Below are 23,907 nucleotides of genomic sequence, written 5' to 3'. Positions count from 1 at the left end.
GAAGCGTTCCACTCTTGCTCTGGGGCTTGTGGAGTTGGGACCTCCCCTCTGCGGATCCCTCCCCCTGGGCCTTGCTGCAGGCTCCCACCCTGAGCTCTTGGGCCCAGAAGGGATGTGGCCTCCTGTCCCTGACCTGTGACCAGTAGCGGGCATGTGGTTCAGCCCCTGACCCCAGCATCTCTGCCCTGGTCCTTGTCTGGCTTCCAGGCACCACTCCTGACCCCCAGCCTCCGGGTCAGTGAGGACCCAGATTCCAGGACAATCTTACACAAGGAAGAGCTGCTGGGGCTTCTTAGACTCTATGGCGGCTCAGATCCTTACCCTGGGATCATGATGGCAATGATGACACGAACCGTAGGGCTCAGGCTTACCTGCATGGGAGAAGCTTTTCCCCTGGCTTTCCAGGGCAGCGTTAGCTGGTAAGGGAGAGAGCGGTGAGAGGCAGCAAAATGCAGGTTCCCCAAAATTGTCCACCTGGGTTTCTTCTTGACCAGAGAACCTTACTGCAGCATTCTTGCGGGGAAAGCAAGCAATCTGTAAAGTATCCAATTTATTTTTAAAAATTTGCCATTGTTGCATTAGAGCATAAATATTAAAATATAAAATTTTCTTTCCGAGTGTACCACTTAACACCACCTCAAAAGAGATCAATTATATTTTCTTTTTCAATGATACACACTCAGGCAAAAAGTTGCTTTGACTAGCAGCTCATGACTGTGGGGAATTCCACTCTAGAGAAAATATTGCTATTGCCAGCTAAACGTCCTTATCGATAAGCTGTGTATATTTCCAAATTATAATGCAATATTTACATGGAGAACAAAATGTAAATGCTTCACTTGTAAGATTAATATAGAAATAATATTTACCAAAACTGCTTTGAGAAATGTGGTTTAATGACTCAAATTCGGTAAACGATTCGTCTCTTCAGTACTTTTCTCTCATTGCAAATAGGAGAGAATCTGAACATTCTGTGAATATAAAGAAGGTCTCCCATTTCTTGGCATGTCCTGAAGTCTAATATTCTTTAGATCTGGAGAAGCGGTCCACAGAGGAGCTGATGGCCAAGCCCAGCACGCGGAGCTCCAGGAATGCCCGCTCAGGGAGGGGCTCCCCTGTAGACCCACTGGGCTCCGGGAAGGTCAGGTGGGGGTGGGCGTGGCCAAGGCAGCCTGGCAGCTGGGAGGCCAGAGTGGAGGGGAGGGAACAGGGCTGCTCCAGGGGAAAGGACTGCCAGGGCTTGGCTCCTGGCCTCTAGGCAGGTTAGGAAAAGCTCCCTGTGGTGTGGCGGTTCTCAGAGCCTCTTCTTCCAGGGACTTCACACTTCTGGCATCTTTCACCATCTCTGGCTGGGAGCGTTGGACTCCTCTTCGTTCTGTTCTCAAGCCACAGAAGTTAATTTCTGCAGCAACGAGGCGGCCCTCACCTCCCTTCTGTAAGCATCTGCAAGGCTGGGTGCATTGAGTGGCCCTTTTCGGGCATTCCTTAGAGACATCCCAGCCGCGGCGTGCTCCTTCTTGGCTGCACAAAGCTTGTCGATGAGTTGGCATCTCTCCGTGACCCTTGCAGCCAGGGCTTCACAAGATGCTTTTCACATCTTACATAAAGCTCACTTCTAACGGACTGAATGAGTCTGAGCATAAATAAAAGACCCATCAATAAGCCCGTGACAGGCAGACACTCCCTAGGCTCCCATGGGAGACTGTGCAAAGTGAGCTATAGAGACAGTCACTGGGCAGTAACTCCACTGCCTCCTCTCCCAGCTGCCCACGGGACATCCCGAAGCCATGCTCCACAGAGGAAGGCAGCCCCTCCATGGCACTGCCCGGCACAGGCTCTGCACGGTCGTTGGGGAACCCCACAAGACACCCAACATCCTTCCGGAATCCAATCGGCAACTGGCATCACCAATAGGTCAGTCATCTGGCTGGCGGTGTGCAGAGATCTATAAATAAAATGTGTTCATCCCATTACTGTGTGGAGAGCATTCTTCACCTCTTCGTCTATGTCTGCGCATCAACACAAAATGAAAGTATAGTGAAAACCTGTGCTTAAGTGTATGACTTGACCAATTTTTGAAATGTGTGACTCTACATTTTCCAAAAGCTCTATCAATATACAAACTAGATTCATTAACCCAGAAAAGAGGCCTCAGTAGGATTTCAGTTAAAGTGCTACCAACCTGGGCACCAGCAACCTGCTTTTTGTTTGTTTTTGTTTTTGTTTTTAGTCCTGTGGTAGAATTTAGTGATTCATCAGTTGCATGTAACGCCCGGGACTCATTCGATCATGTCCCCTCCTTAATGCCCATCCCTCAGTTACCCCATCCCCCACCCACCTCCCCTCCAGCAGCCCTGTTTGTTTTCTGGAGTTAAGAGTCTCTTAAGGTTTGCCTCTCTCTCCAATTTCATCTTATTTTATTTTTCCATCCCTCCCTCTATGTTCATCTGTTTTGTTTCTGTAATTCCACATATGAGTGAGGTCATATGGCATTTGTCTTTCTCTGATTGACTTATTTCGTTAAGCATAGTATCCTCTAGATTCAAACACGTCACTGCAACTGGCAAGATTTCATTCTTTTTGATGGCTGAATAATATTCCATTGTATGTCTACAACACATCTTCTTTATCCATTCATCTGTTGAAGGACATCTGGGCTCTTTCTATAGTTTGGCTGTTGAGGACTTTGGCAGCCTGTTTTAGGGCTGACAAAACACCTCTAATTTGCGGCGGTTGAATGTTTTGACAATGAGGCAAGTCACACTGTGAGCTTCGATGTCTGTCTCTTGCTCAAAGAAATGTTTTTGAGACCCACATGGTTTTAGATGAATGAGTGGTTCATCCTGTTTTTTAGAGCTGAATAATTTGTCCTTGTAAGAATATATCACAAAATATCCATTCTCTTTATAACGGACATTTGTGTTTGTTCTAGTATTCTATATGAATGAAGATATTGCCAAAATTTATGCTTGTGTCTTTTTTTTTTTTTATAAATAAGTCTGTTTTTCATTTGCCCCAGGTAAAGAATATCCGGGGGGTGGGTGTCGTGGTGGAAAAATGCTGAATTCTCTTTTATTTTGAGACTGAGTTCTTGAGGTAGAATTTATGTCGTCAGTCCATGTACTTAGTAAATATTCTTTGATCCTTTCCTTTGTGCAGAGTTGTGTCTCAGTCACAATCCCCTGTTGAAACAATTCTGTTGCAATGAGAAGATCCCTCTGTCTTTCCTGCATTGGCTCCGTTGGACAATGTCTGCCCGTCTCTCTTTGAAATCTGTCCCTCCCTTTGTTTCCAGAGCAGTACATTCCATTGTGTTTACAATTGTGGGATTCTGTTCCTTTTTTTTTTTTAAGATTTTATTTATTTATTTACAGACAGAGATCACAAGTAGGCAGAGAGACAAGCAGAGAGAGAGGAGGAAGCAGGCTCCCCACTGAGCAGAGAGCCCGATGCGGGACTCGATCCCAGGACCCTGAGATCATGACCTGAGCCGAAGGCAGAGGCTTAACCCACTGAGCCACCCAGGCGCCCCGTGGGATTCTGTTCTTGTTGCTGTGTGTACTCTTCTGGTCCCACTGGCCTCTCCTGCTCTGTTTGTCTCTCAAACCACCCAGCATTAGTTTTGACCCAAGATTTGATTGTGAAACCAGTTTCCTTCCTTAGACATCTCACCCCCATGTTGACCTCATTGGTACTGTGGCTTTAATGGCATCGAAGTGTCCTGACTTTCCTCCATTCGTTCTTTCCAAACCTTTCCATACCCAGACTCACACCCACAGCTGCCTCCACGGCATCTCCACCGGATGTCCGTCATGCTGGAACCCAGCTAGACTACCACCCCACCTACCCCACGAACATGCTCTCCCTCATCTGTCCCTTCCTGTGACACAGCTCTCTCCTGACAGGGCAGCACTGAGGTCCCCTGGGAGCTGTCCCTCACTCACCGGAGCAGAAACTCTGGGTGGTGACACCAGCTCTCTGTGTGGTGACAAGTCTACCAGAGTATCCTCAAGTCTGAGACTCCTAGACCGACACGGTGTGGCCACTGGTGTCCATTTGCTTCTCAGCCTTGAGACAGTGGAGGCCATCTGGGGTTCTAGCTGTCTTCATATCGATGTCCATGTGTGGTCACTGTGTCTCCACATGAAGAAGAAGCAATACATAGAATCTATATGCAAAACTATGGCACTGACACAGACTGGATGTATTGTCAGTATATCTAATTATGTACAAATCACGACATAATGCATCCCTGTGAAAGAGCAGTAATACATATAATTAAGATACACAAACGTACTACAAGTACGGGTTTGTAGTTATGTGTAAACAGCACGTGTCCATGGGAAGGGATGAGCGCTTATGACTAATCCATACCGATGTTATAGCAATGATAGCCATCTAAGTATGTTAGTAACATAATTATGTGTAAATCACAACGCTTAATATAGCAGATAGTACATAAATAATTACATAACACAATGTAACTAATATCGTATGTAAGTTTATATCTGCTCAAATATTTTTGAAAACAGCTAAGATGGTAAACACACACAGAGACTGGCAGAAAAAAAAAAACCCAAGTTAAAAATAGCCAAAATGAGGGGTGCCTGGTGGCTCAGTTGGTTGAGCTACTGCCTTCGGCTCAGATCATGGTCCTGGCATCCTGGCATCCTGGGATCCTGGGATCGAGTCCCACCCACATCAGGCTCCCAGCTCCGTGGGGAGTCTGCCTCTCTCTCTGACTTGCCCTCTCATGTTCTCTCACTCTGTCTCTCTCAAATAAATAAATAAAATCTTCAAAAACAAATAGCCAAAATGATCATGTGAGCCATGAAGGATGAGTCTGAGGCCCCAAGTGAGCCGCCGAGGGAGAGGTGTGGGCCCTGTGTGCTCAGGCTCCGGGCGCAGGCCGACCACCCCCATCAAGGGCTGCGCAAATCTCACCACCTGGGCGGGGAACAGCCAGTCAGACTGAAGGCCGAAGTCTGGCACACTCTCCACCCATCTCGGTCCCAATGCTCAAGGAGCCATTTACAGAGTACCGAAGCCCAAGTCTGGCGAGGCTGCCGTGAGCCTGGTGTGCTCCAACTGATGGCGGCCGGCAGTGAAAACCCATCGGGGGTCCCCAGGAGGTCGGGCCACACCAGTCAAGAGCTCAGAAGTCTGTGTTCCCTTGTAACTTCTACTGGGAACCAATTCAGGGAAACAGAAGGAGCTGGAGGGCCAAAGGCTCCCGTCATGGCACCATCACAACATTCATACACTGGAAAAACCAGAGTCCACCAATGGGGAGCCGAGGGAATCACATCTCAACTTCACGGAACATCATTCAACCATGAGATGCATGAGATGTGGAGATCATACAATAAAATGAGACGTCTCTAAAAATACATTCTTTTGGGCGTCTGAGTGGCTTAGTCAGTTAAGCATCTGCCTTCAGCTCAGGTCCTGGGATCCAGTCCCATGTCGGGCACCCCGACTCAGGGGGCAGTCCCTTCCCTCTCCTCTGCATCTAATCCCGCTTTTGCTCGCTCTTTCACTCTCTCTCTCTCTCAAATAAATAAATAAAATCTCAAAAGAATAAAAATAAGAATACATTCTTTTGAGGAAACACAGGCACAAGATAATTTCTACGTAAAACTTGACATGCACATGGGTCGAGGAATTGATGGGAATACAGAATCCACTGAAATTCTTCTGAATGAATTAATTCTTCAGGAAAAGCCACAGTTTATTCTCCAAGTGAAGTGAGGCTCTCGCATATTTTAGTGGAGCCTGCCCAGCTACCCCTCGAGGGCCAGTCCCGGCAGCCTCTCTCTCCCTCCTTCCCTGAGGCTCGGCCCTCAGACTCCTCTCTGGGAAGTGAGAAGCAGTTTGTTTTCTGCTGGGTCTGTCCTCAGCGTGCACTGACGCCATCCCCTCCCTGCTCCATCTTCCCCGCACTGGGCCAGCACTTCCACCACTTTCCCACCAAAGGAGAAGTTTGCTTCTTCCCCTCTCTGTGTGTGCAGTCGACGGTGACCTGCCTTACCTCGCCAGTAATAAAACACCTCGTGCTGGCCCAGCACGGACTTGTGGTTTGCTGCCTGGTCACCATGGCAACAGTGCACGGAGGTGGTAGTTGTGTTCCTGCGCTCCTCCCACAGAGAGGGACTGAGCAGTGGCAGGGCTGGAATGAGGAACCCCCGCCTTGTTGTGGGGTTGTGTTTGTGAGTGTTGAGGTCAGGCTGGCTTCCCTGCTTGCCTCCCACTAGCTGGGTCACCCTGTGAAGTCACTCAACCTCTCCCCGTTTCACGATCCTCACCTGTCAAATGGGGCAAGAGTAGGATCTACAGGACAGGCTCATCAGGACTGGACAGACCTCTACATAAAGGGTTCTCAGCCCAAGGCTTGCTGGGCAAGGGGCAGTGGAGTCGTGTCCACTGAGGATGCAGCAAGCGGCCCTCCCCCCACTGCTCACATGGGTGTGGGCGGCTGGAGCAGCCTCTGGAGGGAGGGACAACATTTGGGCTCAGAAGTGAAGAGAGAGCACTTGAGAGAGCCCTACCTGGAGCGGCCACAGCCTCTGGAACGGGAGCTCCAGCCATGCTCAGGGAACTGTCCGTAGTGCTGAACTGTGGGGTTTAACGATTTGGGCACTGGGTTTCCACCTGGGGGAACTGTTACAGAGTAATCTCCCACCCAAACATCCCTACATCCAGCAGGTGAAGGGTGTGCACCTGAGGGTCCCTGCAGAGAGCACATCTGCCACCTTGGGGGCCCTCCCCCGGCTCTGACACCCAATGCGTCTACTAGTTAGTTCTAGATGTGGTTTGCTTCTCTTCCCCTCTGTTCCGTGCCCTGTTCTTCCTTTCCCTAGTGTCCAGCTGTCCACCCTTTCCCACATCGTCATCAGCAATAACCTCCCTCCTGTTTCCAGCCTCCGCACAGGACGACCCCCAACCTCTGGCTTTAGTGAAGCTGAGACACACCCCACCCAGACCCTCTGGTGGGGCTGCTTCCTCTCCCCACGCATGCCTCAGGGGCACCACCAGGGACTTTCTGTTTCCATCCACTTCCCTGGGATGTGCATCCCCAAGAAACCGGGCTGCTGCCTCCCCAGGCCTTCAAGACCCCTGGGCTTGCACTTGCTTCTCCTTCGGTGGCCACTTGCATCTCTGTCCTTCCTCTCTCCAGCCTCCTGCCCACCCCTGTTGGTCTGCTGTCCTCTTGCCCTCCCTCCCCCACCTGCGTCCTTGGATGAGTCTCCAGCCAGTAATTCACTTTGTTCCCAGCTGATGTGTAGGCAGATGTACGCTATCAGAGAAAACCAGCCCTCTGCCCTGAGGGGCACCGCAGAGTTGGGGGGGCACACACTGCCTGCAGTGACACGGTCCTCTTCCTCATGGTTGGTGGCATCCTCTGTTACCACTCAACTCAAATCCCCTCAACCGGAATGAACCCTTCTCATGTGTTAAGTACAAACTTCACTTTCCCATGTTGTACTGAAAACCAGGGACAGCATCCAAGTCAGGCATAAAGAACTTCTGACTGCTTACCGTGGCCACGGAGAGAGTTATCTGGGATCCAGCTCTTCTTGCCCCGCCCAGCTTGCCATTGCCGGGCTCCTGCACTCTGGCTTCCTGTGGGTTTGGCAAAGAGAAGGCACCTACAGGAGATGGGAGAGTGAGAGACAAGATGGGGCATTTCCTCTCCACTCCCTCCCATCACTGGTTCTGCCTTCCCGTCAGCTCTCCTCCAAAATCCTAGCTGGAATTCCACTGGCTCCGGAGATTTCACTGTCCTCCATCAGCACCATAGGTGGGAGTGGTAAGAACCCTTAGTGAGACAGTAAGGTGGACGTAAGGAATCCCTGGTGTGTCACCGCCCTTTGGACTCCCTCAGCCCCAGCCCTGGAAGTGCCTGCTTACCCAGGTCTCTTCCTTAGAATCCCTGTCTCCTACTCAACCCCGATGATCAGGGCCCCAGGTCCCCCCTCTCTAACCTATCCCCTCTGGGGTGATAGTTCTGCCCACCCTCCTGGCCTTCCCCCTTCCCTAAATGTTCATCTTTCCCATTCTGTTCTCCCCTAAATGCACCTCTCCTTCCATCTCCTGCTCTACACTCCATGCTACACCTCTAGCCATGGCCTCAGATCTTCCCTTGTATTTCACTCTGCCTTCTGGAAAGCACGATTTTTTTTTCCATCTATTTTCTCATCTTTCATGTGTATGACAAAATCCTGTGACCTAAGTGGTAGCCCCTTCATTCTCCTTGCTGAAGTGTCATGGTTCTCAATGCATACCTGACCCGAGCTCTCTGAACTGGGTGAGGTTCTGGCCATACGCGTGGATTTGGAGTCAGGCAGCTGGGCCATTTCCTAACCCTGTGTGGCCCTGGCTTGCTTCATAAACCCCTCTGATCCCTGGATTCTCTCTGTGCAGAACAGGATCTAAGTACAATCTCAGGGACCATGGGAGCTGAGGGGCACGACAGGTGTTCATGGCCCAGTACGGGATGCTCTAAGCACTTACGGCTGCGACAGCGCTCATGATAACCACCACCGATCATCTCCTGAAACCAGTGTGGTTCCCTCCACCCCCCAATTCGTATTGAAACCTAGCCCCCAATATGATGGTGTGAGGCAATGGGGTCTTTGGCAGGTGAGTGGGTCTTGAGGGCGGAGTCCCGGAATGGGGTTAGTGCCTTTCTAAAAGCACCTCTGAGAGCCCCCTACCCCATCAGCCACGTGTGAGGACATCTGAGAAGCCCTCCAGGAACCAGGAGTGGGCTCTCTCGGACACCCAGCCTGCTGGAGCCTTCACCTTGGACTTCCAGCCCCCAGAACTGGGAGGAATAAATGTCGTTAAAGCTGCCCGGTCTATAGCATTTTGTCATAGCAGCCGAGCTAAGACATGGTTGGCTGGATGGGTCCATCCAAGCAGGCTTCCACACATGCCTCCAACTCCTGGTCACATTTTCTCAGCTCCCGCCCTGGAAGCCTGTCTTTTCCTTGGGCTCCCCCTTCGTCCCTCTTCCTTCCTAAGTGTGCACCAGTAACCAAAGAGCTCAGCATGACCTGCAAGCCAATGGCCTTCAAGTTCCACTCCTCAGCACGGGGCAGCTGTCCACGGACGTGCCACTCCCACGCACCCAGAACCCAGCCCTCACCTTCCTTCCTCCACCTGCACTCTGTGTTCCAATGGGTGAGACACACTCAGCCTCACCGTCCAGTCAGAAGCATGGCCTTTGCTCTGTATCCCTCTCCCTGGGAGATGAAGAGGACTCTGCCCAGACTCTTCCCCAGCAGTCCTCCTCCCTGCCACAGGGGTGTGGGGAGACAGGAGGTCTCCATGGCCCCCTCCCCCAGGAGCTCAGCTACAGAAGGACTTGGCTGGACGGCCACGCTCTGGTGGCTGCTGAGTGAGGATGAGTGAGGACTGAGGAAGCCGGGAGGGGGCTCTGCAGGCCCACCTCTCCCTCGGCCCAGTCCTGTGGCCTTCCCTGCTTCCCATGGAGCTCCTGCTACTCCAGGCTCTACCTCATCTCCGCCTCCAGACAAGCTGACCTGTTCACTTGCCCCATCTGCTTATTCAACCTTCTCACCGTATCTTGGGCCCACCCACTCCTTTCCATGGCACTGCCCTTGCCTTCCTTCGAGACCCCATCATGTTTCACCTGTGCTGTTATCTGCCACCCTCTCAACTCCCCAGAGCACCCTGTGTTACTGTTCAAGGTGTCCACATACAATACAAACCTGCCCACACCATGCAGCCTCCAATCCCACATCATGAGGGAGACACGGGTTATAGACACACCCTCCACGTCCAGCTATCTCAGCGGCCTGGCCTCCCAACATTGCCCCCATCCGACCATCTACATAGGTTCTGGAAACGCTGAGCTGCGCAGGCCTTGGGCTGTTCCCCAGACAGCCCCTCTTCCGGAGTTGTCTCTTCGCCCCCATGTACCTGGAAGATCACAGAAATCCCTCACCCCTGCTGAGGTGCCCCCCTGACATCCTGTGGCCAAGGTCAGCAGGCTCCATTGCGCAAGGTTCGTATCCCATACATTTAAGTTGTTGCGTAGTGTACCGGGTTATTGTGCGAATGTCAGATTTTCTGCCTCTCCAGGTAGGATGAAAGCTTCTCGGGAACAAAGCCACCGTCCTCGGGGCCCAGCTCATGAGCCAACTTCAGGCAGGTAAAGGCAGCCTCTAGATGCAGGAAAGGCGAGGAGAGGGGTTCTCCCCTAGAAATTCCAGAAGGAACTCACTGCCGTCCACCCTGGACTCTACCCCGGGTGACCCATGCTGGATTTCTGCCTGCAGCACTGGCAGATAAAACACCATTTTAAACCACTGATCTTGGGATTATGACAGCAATAGAAAAACAATACACCTTTAAGTGAATAGATTTTAAAAAGGGAAACCACAGTATTCTGGAAAAGCTACTGTCGGTGACCTCAGGCATTCTTGAGGTTGAAGGCTGATTTTAGAGTGGTTTCCTTCCTTCGCTTTCCTTCTGTGCTGCCAAACAATGAAAATCTCATCGGTCTTCGATTTCTACACCATTATAACCTGAGAGTACGCAGGACCAGCCTGGGTGAGGGCGCCGGGCATGGCCTGGGAGGTAGAGTGTGGGTTTCCTGCTCGGCTTACAGTTTCTGTCTCCATGCTCCCCCAACCCCCGCCCCCATCGTCTTCCGGGAAAGTGAGGTCTTACCGTTCTACTGCATCCCTGGAATATTAACTAGCCTCTTTGATTACAGATCTTCTCACATGCAGTACATTTCTATTACTGTGATATTTTAAAATGGCCAATTTCTCTCCACTTGGCTCGTCATAATAAAAGGAATAAAAAAATCTCCTGTTGGCTAAAGGGTTAACCATGGAGATTTGGATTTTTTTCCCCCTTCTTTGGAGACTCAGAACGTGCACATGTGTTCGATGATCCTTTCACAAACAGAATCGAGGGCGAGATGCCTAGGGTTTGAATGTGCGTTTCCTGTACATTCATGATAAATGCTGAACCGAGTAGCACATTCATGGTTGTTTCTTGCTTGTAAATGAACTGCTGAATGAAAGTTTGGGGGCACAGCTCACCTCCAACAGAGGCCGTCCTGTTCACACTGGGAGCTGAACAACGGTTCTTGAATTTTCGTGAAAAACTAGTTTTTCTGCTGTCCATGACAGTCCTGCCTTCCTCCATGCATTTTGTAATCAGGCTGGCTTTTTTTTTTTTTCCCACACTGCCGTTGGAATAAAGATCCCGCCTTTGATTGAAATGGAATCTTCCACTATTGAGCAAGCCTTCTTCAATGAGTCATCAGGGCGGCTGCTCATTGGCTGAGGCCGCTGGAGCCAGGGGATTGCCTGGCACCGGCTCGCAGGGCCCGGCTTCATTCACAGAATCGCTGGCTCGCTGCTAGCCCTTCCATTCACACAAACAGCCTCTCATTCACATTTTGCTGTTTTTGTCTGCTTCTAATGAAGAGCGGGGTTTGGGAATGATAGGGCGTTTTTGCTTCAGATCTGGGGGGAGTTCCGCTCACCATTACCATCGTGGATGGGGTGTGCACTTGCTGTTGCTAAGCGAGCAAGGGGAAGGGCGAGAATGAGAGCCTGCGCCCGGGGAGGGGAGCCGCCGCGGCCCTGCGCTCCTGCATCCAGGCCGCTGGCCTCACCTGCCGGCCAGGAGACGCCCTCCGGGCACCTGGGCCATAAAGTTCTGCTGGGTTTGGTGCCTCCGGGGGCACACGCCTAGTCGTGGGTGGGAGAAGGCAGGGTGCTGGAGCTAAATTTATTTGCTTGCACAGAGTTGCGTGGCAATTTGCACAGGGTGGTTTCTCTGTGTCTGGTGGGTTATCTCCAAGCATGGCGGAGACCGGCAGAGCCCCGAGTGCAAGGGCTCAGAGGGTTTGAGTCTCCGCTGACCTTCTGGGGGCCGCCAACGCCCCGTTGTCCTCGCTGAGAGGAAGGAGGCCTTCGCCTCTCCCTCGAAGCGGAGCCTGACTCCCGAAACGGATTTTCTGTGTAACCAGAGCAGCTGCATTTTTTTCCTTCCTTCATGCAGGGTTGCAAGGCAGCAACAGAAGGGACATTGAAATGTATTTGTACGTTTGGTAGGCATTTTTCCAGACCTCGAGCACATTCAATTGGGATAAAGCTTCAAGCCCAGCCCCCTTTTTGGAATGGATGTCTGGAGCCAGCTACCATTCCTCAGAGAGGTCCTCTTCTTTTCTGGAAGCAGGTTTCAACCCAGCCCTGACTGAGGAAGGCTGTTGTCCTTAGCAGGGGACACATCCTCACCAGCTCTGTGCAGACCTTTCTTTCTTTCTTTCTTTTTTCTTTTCTTCTTCTTCTTCTATTTTTTTTTTTTTTTTTTTTTTTTGGAGGAGCTGCATTGCTACAAAGACACTTGTCATGGCTGCTCTGCTGACTTGAAAAAAGAAAAACCCAGGAAATTGGTATTTTACGTTCACCTGGGAGTAAATATTCTTTTCTTTTCTGTTCATTTTTCTTTTTTGGCTATTCACCAATTGCTGGTGCTTTCCAAATCAGAATTCATGAGGATCCGCTGAAGATCTTATTCTTAAAAAGGCTTCGTCACATTTTAACTCATGGCTGTCAGACACTCAGGGGCCCCCACGGAGGGCTGAGCGGGGGACAGGAAGCCTTAGCAGAGAAGAAGGGGTTTCAGAAAGTTCATCTGACCGTCCGAAGGGACCGGACTGACCTCTGGCACAGATGCTGAGTCGGGGGATGGGGAGGCGAGCAACCAAAGGTCGGAAGGGAATCTCTGGGAAGGTAGAAAAGGCAGTTTGAGAATTGATTGGCTCTAGTGTGCAGTCAGTGGGTGTATGCATTTTTTTCTTTCTTTTTCTTTCTTTCTTTCGTGTGTGTGTGTGTGTGTGTGTGCGCGCGCGTGTGTGTGTGCGCGTGTGTGCGCTACAGGAAGTGATTTGCAGCGCTCCCCGGGCCTTTGTTGAGAAGGGTCTCCTCTGGAGTGAGTCACGCTCTCGCTGTGCGCAGCCCTAGCCGCTGGGCGCTCCCCTTCGGAAGCGATGCCTGGAGCGGCGCGAGCGTGCCGCCCTCCGCAGCCGAGCGCGGGGCCGGGGCTGCGCGGCCGCGGCGGCGCGGGCCGCTAGCGGGGAGGCGGCGCCGCTGTCCCCCGCTGTCCCGGCCGCCGCGTCCCGCCGGGCCGCCGCGCTCGCCCCTGCAGCGCCCGGGCGGATGCGGCCAGCCCACGGAGGGGCATGCTTCCACGCACCAAGTACAACCGCTTCAGGAATGACTCGGTGACATCGGTCGACGACCTTCTGCACAACCTGTCGGTGAGCGGCGGCGGCAAGGTCTCGGCGGCGCGCGCGGCCCCGGCGGCGGCCCCCTACCTGGTGTCCGGAGACGCGCTGCGCCGGGCGCCCGACGATGGGCCGGGCAGCCTGGGCCACCTGCTCCACAAGGTGTCCCACCTGAAACTCTCCAGCTCGGGCCTCCGCGGGCGCTCGGCGGCCAGGGCGCGGGCGGGCGCGCGGCTCTCGGGCAGCTGCAGCGCGCCCAGCCTGGCCGCCCCGGACGGCAGCGCGCCCCCCGGCCCCGGCGCCCCGGCCATGCGCGCCGCCAGGAAGGGCCGGCCCGGCGACCAGCCGCCGCCGCGCGCCCCGCACGCCAGCGACCAGGTGCTGGGGGCCGGAGTCACCTACGTCGTCAAGGTGGGTGCGGGCGCGGGCCGCAGGGTGGGTCGCCGCGGAGGCTGGGAGGCGAGCGCTCCTTCTTGGCCTGCTCGCGGGGCCGCGGGGCCGGGGTTCTGCCAACGCGCCCGCTGCGCGCCGTGGAGAGAAGCTTTGCCGTGGGTGACCTCACTCTGGCCTGCTTTCTCCTTGGCTCCACTTCCCTGGCCACTGGCTGTGCCATGTGTCCGGCCATTGGCCCTCTGGGCAGGGGCCCCTGTCCCGGGGAAGTGGGCATCAGGCCCATACAGTGAACACACTTGGAAGGACCGCATAGCCCTGTCCTGAGAAACGCAGTGGGTGTCACTACTTTTGCTGTGTCTGCTCCAGGAGGCAGGGTGGGTGGTTCGGTTCCCGCAGCTCCTAGCAGTGCAGGCCAAAGGCTGCCTTGCTTTATGTAAGTGGGTAGTGCTTTCCTACCCAGCAACGTTTTCTCCGGTGTGTCTGCCATTCCTTCCATACCTAAGGGTTTTTGGTTCACAGCAGTAGAAGAGAATTTGGGACTGTTTTTCCCTGGGGCTGTAGCCTTCCCTTTAAATAGGCTAAAAGCATGGGGCCTGGAGCTGCTGGCTGGAAAGGAGGTTTTTCCTCCAACACAAAGAATTATACAATCATGCCCAATGTGGTCCATAAAATTCCTCCCTTGTACAAATATTTTGGGATGCTGAAAGAGCCAGCACCCAGCCCCCGTCCTCGGGCCTGCCTCTCAGTCATGTCTTCCTGCCTCATGGGTAGTCGTGAGCTGTCCCTGCGCCCTGTGGCCAGGCAGACATCTGCCAGACCGAGGCAAGGGCTGGGAGTCTCTCCTTTGTCAGGTCACTCCAAGGCAGGGCTATGCGTTTAAAAAGCGGTGAGACCCACACACTGTCCCCGGTGTGTCGTCAAGCGCGGAGAAGCCTGCCAGGGTGTCTAGCCTCCACACATCAGCCATGGACTCCGTTCAGATATTCAGCAGACCCAGCCTCGGGTGAAATGTTGCATCTTGGCCGTTTGGAGCCCAAATTATTAGAGGAAGAGGTTAGCTGTGGGTTATCTTTAACTGTCTAAATAGACCTGACAAAGGAATGTGGTCCCCGGTGCAGAAACGGGGCTTGTTACCCGTTTGAGGCTGCTTTCTGAGTCTTCATCTTCCCTTCTGAAATGGACCAATTTGCTTTACAGAAGGGATGGAGATCGGCATGAAATATGCATGCCTGCTTGAGTTTATGATAAAAGAAAGTGAATATTCTCCTTGTGGTCCTTCTTAAAATTATATAACCAGGAGCCAAAATAAAAACGAAAAAAGAATCAAGCAAAAAATCCTGAGAACGTTGAGGCGAAACCATGGTGGAGTAGATGACTTCCAGTGGGCCAGCAGGACTCCTGTCTGAAACAAACAAACAAAAGAAACACAAAAAAGCACCAGAAAAAGAGCCTACCTTTAAAATAGACAGACCTTGGCAAAGCTCTCTCTCTATGCCTGTCATGTTGAACATAGGAGGTAGTTTTCAAACGGAGAGAGAATTCTTAAACTTATGCCTTTAAAGTTTTCCTTTAAAAAAATAAAATCATTCCCTTGGCTTAGGGCTTTGCTGTTGCTTTTTGAGGAGCGACTCGCTCCAAAGGTCAGTTGTGGTTGGCTTTGCAGCCGAGCGAGCGAGTCGGGGCTGCGAGGCCAACCTGCTGGTGTGAGGTTGTGAACCCGGCCACAGCAGAGCTCCCGTGGGCCGAAGCTGGTTGGCCTGAGCCTCTGCGTTTGAGGGGGTGGGAAATCACACGATCGTGCCCCCAGTAAATGGTGGCAGTGCCCGAGGGCACCTAGCGTGCCTGCTTAGTGCTCAGTGCCGTGAACCGTGGTCGCGGGGACATCAGCTCAGGCTTCCCCAGAGAACTTTGGAAGCACACAGCATGGGGGTCGGACGCTAAGGACAATGTCCCGTGCGCACACTTGATTCCCATGATCCCACGGTGCTCTGCTGGGGCACATTTCTGCGTTGCCTGTGTTGAGTTGAACATCATGGACTTACTCTCTGGAAAAATCACAAAAGCGGGAAAAAACCTCTTAACTCGGTATTGCTTGCCGATCTTCGAAGAATTTTATCAGTATCCTGGCTTTTTTCTCACTGGTAGAGAGAAAGAGGCAATGTTTATTACATGCCTGCCCCGCAGCTGTCAATCTGAAGGCTGAGGGTTTGGGGAAGAACTCATGATTGTCTTGGATTTAAATTTATTTCTAAATTAAGGACCCCCCCCATGTTTTCCTATTTTTTGGAAAACCCATATGCTGTGTAATTACAGGATATCCCCCTCGTAGACATACCTGCTATGGCACTCCGAGGATGCTGTCTGCACGATTTTTATTGAAAAATATTTCCACTCCATCTGCTTAGACGGGAGTGGAAACTGTGAGGGAGTCTGGGGGTGGGGCTGCTGACCTAGGAAACATCAGTGTTCCAACAGCAGGTTGTCGTCTTCATTAGTGAAGGGTGTGAAGTTCATAGACCAGACGCTCCCGAGCAGCAGAATTCTGAGCTCAGGGGCTCTCACTCGTCCTGCGTGCCCCCAGCGAGTCTGCCGCTGACACGTCCAGGACCCTGGGCTCCCCCAGATGCAGACTGCAGAGCTGGATGGGCATCAGGAGGCCTCGCTGGCAGGACTTCTGTACCCTCCTAGCGTTGTGTGGTGCACGCTCCCGTCTCACGGAGCCCAAGGCTGAATCTCGTGGATGTAGAAGGGTAGAGAAGTGAAAGTTTATGAAGTGAAGGTGAGAACCAGAAGGAAAGAAAAAAGCTCTCTCTAGTGAGGAGGTCCCAAAGGCATGGCCACTGTGGGCTTTTAGGGCTGGTCTTTCACAGCAAATTGACCAGGGAACTTAAGTCTTCTTGAGGTCACCACTGCTAACACCAGTCTCTTTTGGTTACTTTCAGTGGTCAGCTTGGAGCTATCATGAAAATGTCTTCTCTATGACATTTAAGACCAACAAGGGGGTCTCCTTATGTTCCCTTGTCTCTGGCATTTCTCCACATCGGGGATTACTGGGAGCCTGGTCCCGTAGCCCCCTACCCATCTCTCCCTACCCAGGTCTGCCTGTCCTTTACACACTAGGTGTGCTTGACCCTTGGTTTTCACTTTTGGTAAAACAGCCGCAAAAAAACCCAATGAATATTCTCAGGACAATTCCATCTCAAAACCACATCTGGACATGGAAGTGGATAGAAGTTGTGTTGATTACACTCTGCCCACCTTAACGTCCTTGGCCTCAGAGTCCAAGCCGACTACCGCTGGGCATCCATGGTGGCTGCTGCTGGTCTTTGACAGGTTCCGAGGGTGATGTTGGGGTGCTCCGCGCACAGGCCTGCAGAGTGAACCGCTTTGGAAGGAGAGGCAGGCATGGACAGGCCACTAGCCAAGGTAGGAGAGCCATCTGAAGGCTGGCATGGCCTTGAGGTTCAACTCTGACCCGCCTGGTGGGCGGCAGTAACTGTGGGGCTGCCTGGGGGCACACTGCTTACCCAGGGTCCCCAGGAGAAGGGCTCCTTTTTAGAGCACATTATGCCACATGCTTGAAACAGGCAAGGAGGTGACCGCATTCAGGGCCGACTCCAGTGCCCAGGGCAAGAATTGGGATCCGAGTGAGGAGCGGTGAGCTGGGGTTCTCACTGGTCGCTCTCAACACAGACAGGAACGGTGACCCGCTGCCAAATACCGTGGTGGTCCCTTTGCACGTCTGCAGGTTGCCGTCTGCTCTCACCGCGGTCTCTGTTAGGGGCTCTTTGAAGGACACTCTAACAAGCAGAGCTGCAGACTTTCCTCCTGATACTGTGGGCTGTTTTTCTTCTGGAATGAAGCCTTGTTTTTACAACAACTCCTTTAAGAATTATTTTGTTTCTCCCATTTGTGAATCTGATGATATTTGGGGTGGTATAAATTATTCATTTTATTTATAAATGTTCTATTGCTCTTTATAGATGGCCTTCATAAACGGCACTTACTCTAAAAATTATTCTAAATTGGTATTTTTTCCACTTGCCTCAGTGTCGTTAAAAATGCCTTAAATAGGGGCGCCAGGGTGGCTCAGTCATTAAGTCTCTGCCTTCGTCATGATCCTGGGGTCCTCGGGCTTCCTGCTCAGTGGGAAGCCTGCTTCTCCCTCTCCCACTCCCCCTGCTTGTGTTCTCTCTCACTGTCTCTCTGTCAAATAAATAAATAAATAACAATCATTTAAAAGAATACTTTAAATGTCCCGTGTTTTAGCGCTGCATTCCCGTGACACCATAAGCAAAGGTCATCGCAAACTTGTTTTAAGTATAGCCATGAGACATTATCACGGTGGGAGATGTTATCATGGTGGGATTGATTGAATTCCGTCTTCGTTCTAGATGAACAAAATTGTTCCTTGATACGGAGTAAGAATTTTTTTTTTAAATCTCGTAATATGGGTGGCTTACATGTAAATATTATCTAAATGGTTTGAAAAAGTTTAAGGAATTCTTTTGAGATTAATAGACAAAATTATTAGTTTAATCTGGAAAGTGTATCATCTCTATTTTTATGTGACACAGTATAGCACGTGTGTTAAATGGGTGTGCCCTATACAGCACACTCACTCTGCACACATACCACAGACAGAGACACACATGTGTGCCTACACACACATGCACACAAACATACACATGATACTTATGATAACTTTGGACAGGGATGATTTTCTTTCTTGTTAGAAAATACTAAATGTCATATTTCCAGAAATAACTGATTATCTCATTCATTTTTTCATATTCGTGTTAAGAGAAAATTATTTTGGGGAAGATAAGCTACTGATCATACTTCAATCCTGAAAAGTGTAAGCTTATCTTTGATTGTGTCTTACTGGTGAGGAATGCACAATACGTGGGGTTTTTTTTGTTGTTGTTTTTTAATTTATTTATTTGATAGACAAATCACAAGCAGGCAGAGAGGCAGGCAGAGAGAGAGGAAGGGAAGCAGGCTCCCCACTGAGCAGAGAGCCCGATGCGGGGCTTGATCCCAGGACCCCGAGATCATGACCCGAGCCGAAGGCAGAGGCTTTAACCCACTGAGCCACCAGGCGCCCCTCAATACGTGTTTTTTAAACAAAGTCCTGGTAGCGGAGAACGTGGGCAGTGAACGTGCAAACCGAGGAGAGAGGTGGGCTTTCCAGCCAATAGGCTCGCCCCAAAGCATGTGCAAAGCCCATAGCCCCTCATGTGGGTGCAGTGCCTCAGCCCCACAGGGTGGCATGGCTCTGGAGGTGGCGGGTGTCACGGCGGGTATCATGGCAGGTGGCACAGCAGGTGGGTAGTCCCGTGTCACAGTGGGTGTCACGGCGGGTATCACGGAAGGGGGCAGCCAGGTGTCAGGGCGGGTGTCACAGCAGGACAGCTCCTGCTCCCCGGGCTGGCAGAGAGGGGCCTGCTCTGTGGTGTTCAGACCGTGCTGCTGGGGGGGCCAGAGTGCACAGCGCTGCTACCCGGGATGTTTCGTGGGTTCAGAGGACGTGCGGTGAGGACCCAGCATGTTCAAGGGACATCGTCAAGGACCCATGAAATCATATAGAATTACTTAATTCAGAAGTGAGATGGTTTCAGCTGACGTGGAAAGCAATGGCCAGGTGGGCATGTTTCTGGAGCAAAGAACAAAGAGAAATTTGACTTTTAGCATAGAAGATATCCAGTATGGGGTGGATATGGCATGTCTTCACGACGAGGCACTGAGCGCAGGGGCGGTCTCTGGGTGGGTGAGCCTCACACAGGGACTGATCTTTAGTTGAGGTCAAAACCCCACAAACCGCGCTGTGGCTGTGTGGCTTCACCTGCCACCAATGTCCCCAGGCTGCACCTCCCAGCACCGTGATGGGTGGAACTCACATTAAGAAATATTTTCTGTAACCTAGTTTTCTGTAATCCTAGTTTTCAAAACTGAAATAGTTGTTGAATTTTACCAAGGTTTTTTCAGCATTTAGTGAAATAAATAGGTATTTTTCACCTTTTTCTGTTAATGTGGCAAATCACTTATCTCTGTAACATACGTGTCTTGGCATCTCTGCTGCTGAGCTGTGCAGACAGAAGTCCGTCCTGCTGCTTGGCAAGAGACACAGATGTTCATGGTTTGGCCCTCTCTCTTGTCCCCTGAGCCCCATCACTGGGGCCACAGGAAACAGCTGGACCCCCCAGACCAGATGCACCTCTGGCCTTCGCTCACATTCTCCCCATCTTGGCCTTCATTCTAATCAAGCTCTGTGAGCTGGGAATCTCTCCGTGGGGGTCCCGGGCTCTGTGTGTTGGCCTTTGTGTTCTTCACCTCCATCCCTGGCAGGTGCCGACCACTGGGACCCTTGAGAAGCCGACAGAAATCAAATGGTCCCTGCCCTCCAGGGCGGACGTCACTCCTTAAGTGGGTTCCATGTTCCATGAGGCCAGGAGCTATGGGGAAGGTGGTCCGTCAGCTCTTTCCAAGACGCACCTGGGGACAGAGCCTCAGGTAGGCAGACAGTGGCAGAGACAGAGGGAGAGAGGCAGCCGAGGGCCAGAGGGGAACTGGACAGAGCAGAGGGGACTGGTTAGGGGGTGACCTTGGGCCTATTACATGCACTTGGCTATTAAGAATGTAACTCCAAAGAGGAACATTTTGAACTCTCTTCTATTTAAAAAAATGGCTCAATAACTACTCTTTCTGTGAACAGGCATGTCTGCGTGGCCCAGCCAGGGTCCTTCCAGGCTGTCCCGTAGATGGCAAGCACAATTAGCAGGCCCACGAGTTCTCTTTGAAGCTAATTATGGGAAGCTTTCGTTGAGAGGATCAGCCTTAATGAGAGCCGTGAGTGGTCATTATGAAGTCAAATATTGTAGAGCCAGATTTCACCAGGACATTTCCACACAGAAAGCTGACCTCCTGAACACTTCCTGGTGCCCCTTCCTCCAAAGAAAGCACCAGATTTATGAAAAAGACTGGTGTGGGGGCGGGGGGCAGTGGATGCAGGAAATGTTTCGAGGGTGCCATTAATGCACTGTGAAGGCATTGCAGGTTGTCAAGGAGGTTCAGGACTATTTTCCCAAAGGAGTACACGATCCCATTGAGCGGGAGACGATGCTCCATTGGAAACACAGAGACAGGTTCCTGCCAGCAAGCTGCTGTCGCCTGGGGAGGGCGGAGCAAACGTGGAGCGGGTAGGAAGGCTTCCCGCAGGGGTGGGGGCCTGTCCTGGGAGACTGGCGGGTCTGGGCGGTTAGGGGCTGATGGATGCTCCAGGAGGGGGAGGCAGAACAGGATACCCACTGGAGGTGGGAGCAGGCCTGGCGTTTGCCCAGGAACAGGGTCCGCTGGGGTGGCCCAGGTCAGAAGGAAGTGAGACATCAGCCGCCATGTGTTGGGGCTCGGGCTGCGGTGCCTTGGAGTCGGGAAGCTCCCCATCTGCTGGAGAGGCCCTTGCGCTGCTGGCCCTTGGCTGGTTGCTGGCGTTTGCTGGGGGATCTCCTTCCACATCGGGCAAGGACCCCGAGGGTATGTGTCCCTTCCTCCATTTCTCTAACATTTCTTCCTCCGAGGACCTCACTGTTTCTTGGCTTCCCTGATCTGCTCATATCCCAGCTGTAGACTTCATGTAAGACTCCGCCCATAGAAGGAACCTGCTGGGACGGCTGTTCAAGCTATTTTTAGAGTTTTGCCCTGTCCTGAGGAGAATCTGGGCCTTGGGTCATACGGTGACACAATGGAGAGTGAGTTCGTCTTTGCCTGAGATCCAAAGAAGGGGGTAGGACTTTCCTTACGGCCGGTTCCTTGTGATCTCCAAGCAGCATTATTCATGTTTTTCAGAGTCACACTTCCTTTTATTGAAAGGCTCAGTGCTCACTTTCCTCTGCCTCCCACCCTCCCTGCCCACTGCCCGCTACAGGCCGCTGGTTGGACTCCTCTGGGCCTCAAGCCATAGCCTCTGCCATCAGGGCTCAGAACTGCAACGGAGAAGGCCGGTGCAGTGGTCCCTGGGGATGAGGCCACCTGTCCCGCCAAGTGAATGTCCCGTCACAGATGGGTGGGGGTGGGGTGGGCAGTGAGCGCTGATGCGTCCGTACCCTATGGCCACGTGCAGCCACTGAAGACAGACGGGAGAGTCCTGCCGCGGTTGACTAGAAGGGATCTTCATGAGGGGCGGTCAGGCGAGCGGAGAGCACGAGCCATGATGTGTGTCACCCCCGCCCACTTCGAGACAGGGACTAGCACAGTGCCGATGGGAGCCTCCAACAGCCCGTCCGGAGCCGCTGCCGGGCTCTGCGCAGAGAATCAGCAGGGGATACAGGACCGAGAGACACTCAAACGCGGGAGCCAGAGGCCACGCATAGATGCTCGGTGAAGCCCGCCAGAGGAAGCGTGTTATCAGGTGTCCATGCTGCCGCCGCCGAGACAGACCATAGCTAGAGCCGGAGAACGACCCTGAGCAAAATGACCGAGATCCAGCATGGATTCAAATTAGAAATTCATGAAGGAAGACAACGGGAAAATCTCCAAACACTTGGAAATTAGGCATCATGCCTATAAATAACAGAGGACAAAGGAGACATTTCAAAGGAAATTTAAAAATACCCAGAACTGAATGAACATGAAGGCACCACATATCGAAGTACGCGAGGTGCGCTGAAACAGAGCGGGGAGGGACGCACACGGTACCAGATGCTTGCACGGGAGAAGAGAACATCTCTCCCATCAACAACCCAAGTGTGTTTCTCAAGACGCCAAAAAAGAAGAAAGTATACGGCAAGAAAGCAGCAGGAAGGAAATCACAAAGGAAAAGGCAGAAATCAATGAAATGAAAAACAGAAAATCAATGGAAGAAATGGATGAGATGGATGAACCCGGCGAGGCGGACAGCGATGAAGAGAGAAGACAGAGATCGGCGTGGTGGGAATAGGATGGGGGCTGCCTCGCAGGTCCTGCCACGGCTCCCGGCAAGCCCCAGGGCTCTCCAGCGCAGGCACAGCCCAGGGCTGCTTCCTCGGGGCGAGGAGCGTCCAGCTGGCTCCGTGCAAAGGGCCTGTGGTGCAACATGTGTTCCTGTCCAACAGAGGCCCAGGACTGGGGCCCAGGCCAGCTTGTTTTGGGGAGAAGGAGGAGTGAGGAAAAGTGATGCTCAAAGGGACAGATGGCACTTTCTCAGACCAAGCAGCTAGTTCAGTGACCCGAGTGGGGACGACAGTGGTACATGGGGGTAAATGGGGACACACCTGAATAGAGAGGGCCAGTCTGCCCTGCGTCCTTTGCACGTCCGCTGTGATGCAGCTCTCGCGGCGGCACTGGTGTGTGCTTCTGGACTACTGCTCCCCTCGCCTCCGTTGACTTTGAAGACCAGATGCGGCCTCTTGCACTGCTGTGATTTTCAGATGAAATGGAGCACAGTGGTTTCCTTTTAACCGAGCCCCGGTCGCCCTTCCTCCCTCTGACTCAGCGTCCTTGCCATACGTGAGAAGACGGATGACACACGCCACCAGCCAGCACTCACAAAGGCTTCCTGGCTCCTTTGATGAGAGCCTGGATGGCACTTGTGTTAGTATAATTTTCTCCGTGAGATGAAAGATGGAAAGAGAAGGAAGCTTGGATGCAGGGTTGGCTGAACCCAAGTGGCCAGCTTCCTCCCTTTCTGGGAGGAACCCTCACAAAGAAGACGGGCAAGCTGAAGGCCGGTCGTCCCCTGGTTTAGTGGCCAGCCCACGTGTCCACTTTGGCTGTCCTGCGGCACCCGCCCACATGGCCCTGTGCCCGCCACGCGAGCATGTGGCTCGTCCAGGGTGCCCCTGGCCGTTGGGTGGGAGGACGGCTTCGCCCGAATCTTCGCCTTCTCCTTCCCCAGGGCACCTCTGAGCCTCTGGTCCCTCATGTGACATGGGGCAGGGCACAGCCCCGATGGCAGAGGGACAGATGGCAGCAGGTCTGGCCAAGAACGCCGGCTGTCTGGCCCCCGTAGCCCTCGTCCTTGATCCCAGGCCTCAGCTCACCAGTGCTTCGGGGGTCAGGGCCGACCTCTGCCTTCTTGCATGAGCGAGGTCGGTGACTCCTTCATTGGAGAGAGAGTTCTGTCCTGTCATGCGACCGGTCAGCCTGCCTCCTGACGTCGGGGAACCTGCTCCACGGGCAGGTGTGGAGATACGGCTGGGGGGATGGCAGAGGGCACCGGTGGTCTTCCTGGCCCCTGCCTCGGGCTCTCAGCTTCACAG

The 23,907-nt window shown here is 52.6% G+C and overlaps 1 protein-coding gene across 1 annotated transcript in view; it reads left to right on the top strand.

Annotated features, from left to right (window-relative positions):
- The first annotated feature begins 13,234 nt into the window (after positions 1-13,234).
- SHC3 (SHC adaptor protein 3) overlaps positions 13,235-23,907 on the top strand; it is an 89,988-nt gene continuing 79,315 nt past the window's right edge. Inside the window, exon 1 of the mRNA XM_044266085.1 lies at positions 13,235-13,690. Coding sequence (XP_044122020.1) covers positions 13,235-13,690 — 456 coding nt within the window. The remainder of the gene's footprint in view (positions 13,691-23,907) is intronic.

Source organism: Neovison vison, chromosome 9 (assembly GCF_020171115.1).
Source record: "Neovison vison isolate M4711 chromosome 9, ASM_NN_V1, whole genome shotgun sequence".
In the NCBI taxonomy this organism is placed as follows: Eukaryota; Metazoa; Chordata; class Mammalia; order Carnivora; family Mustelidae; genus Neogale; species Neogale vison.
Note: the sequence above shows the minus strand (reverse complement) of the source record. Positions and strands in the feature narration are given on the sequence as shown.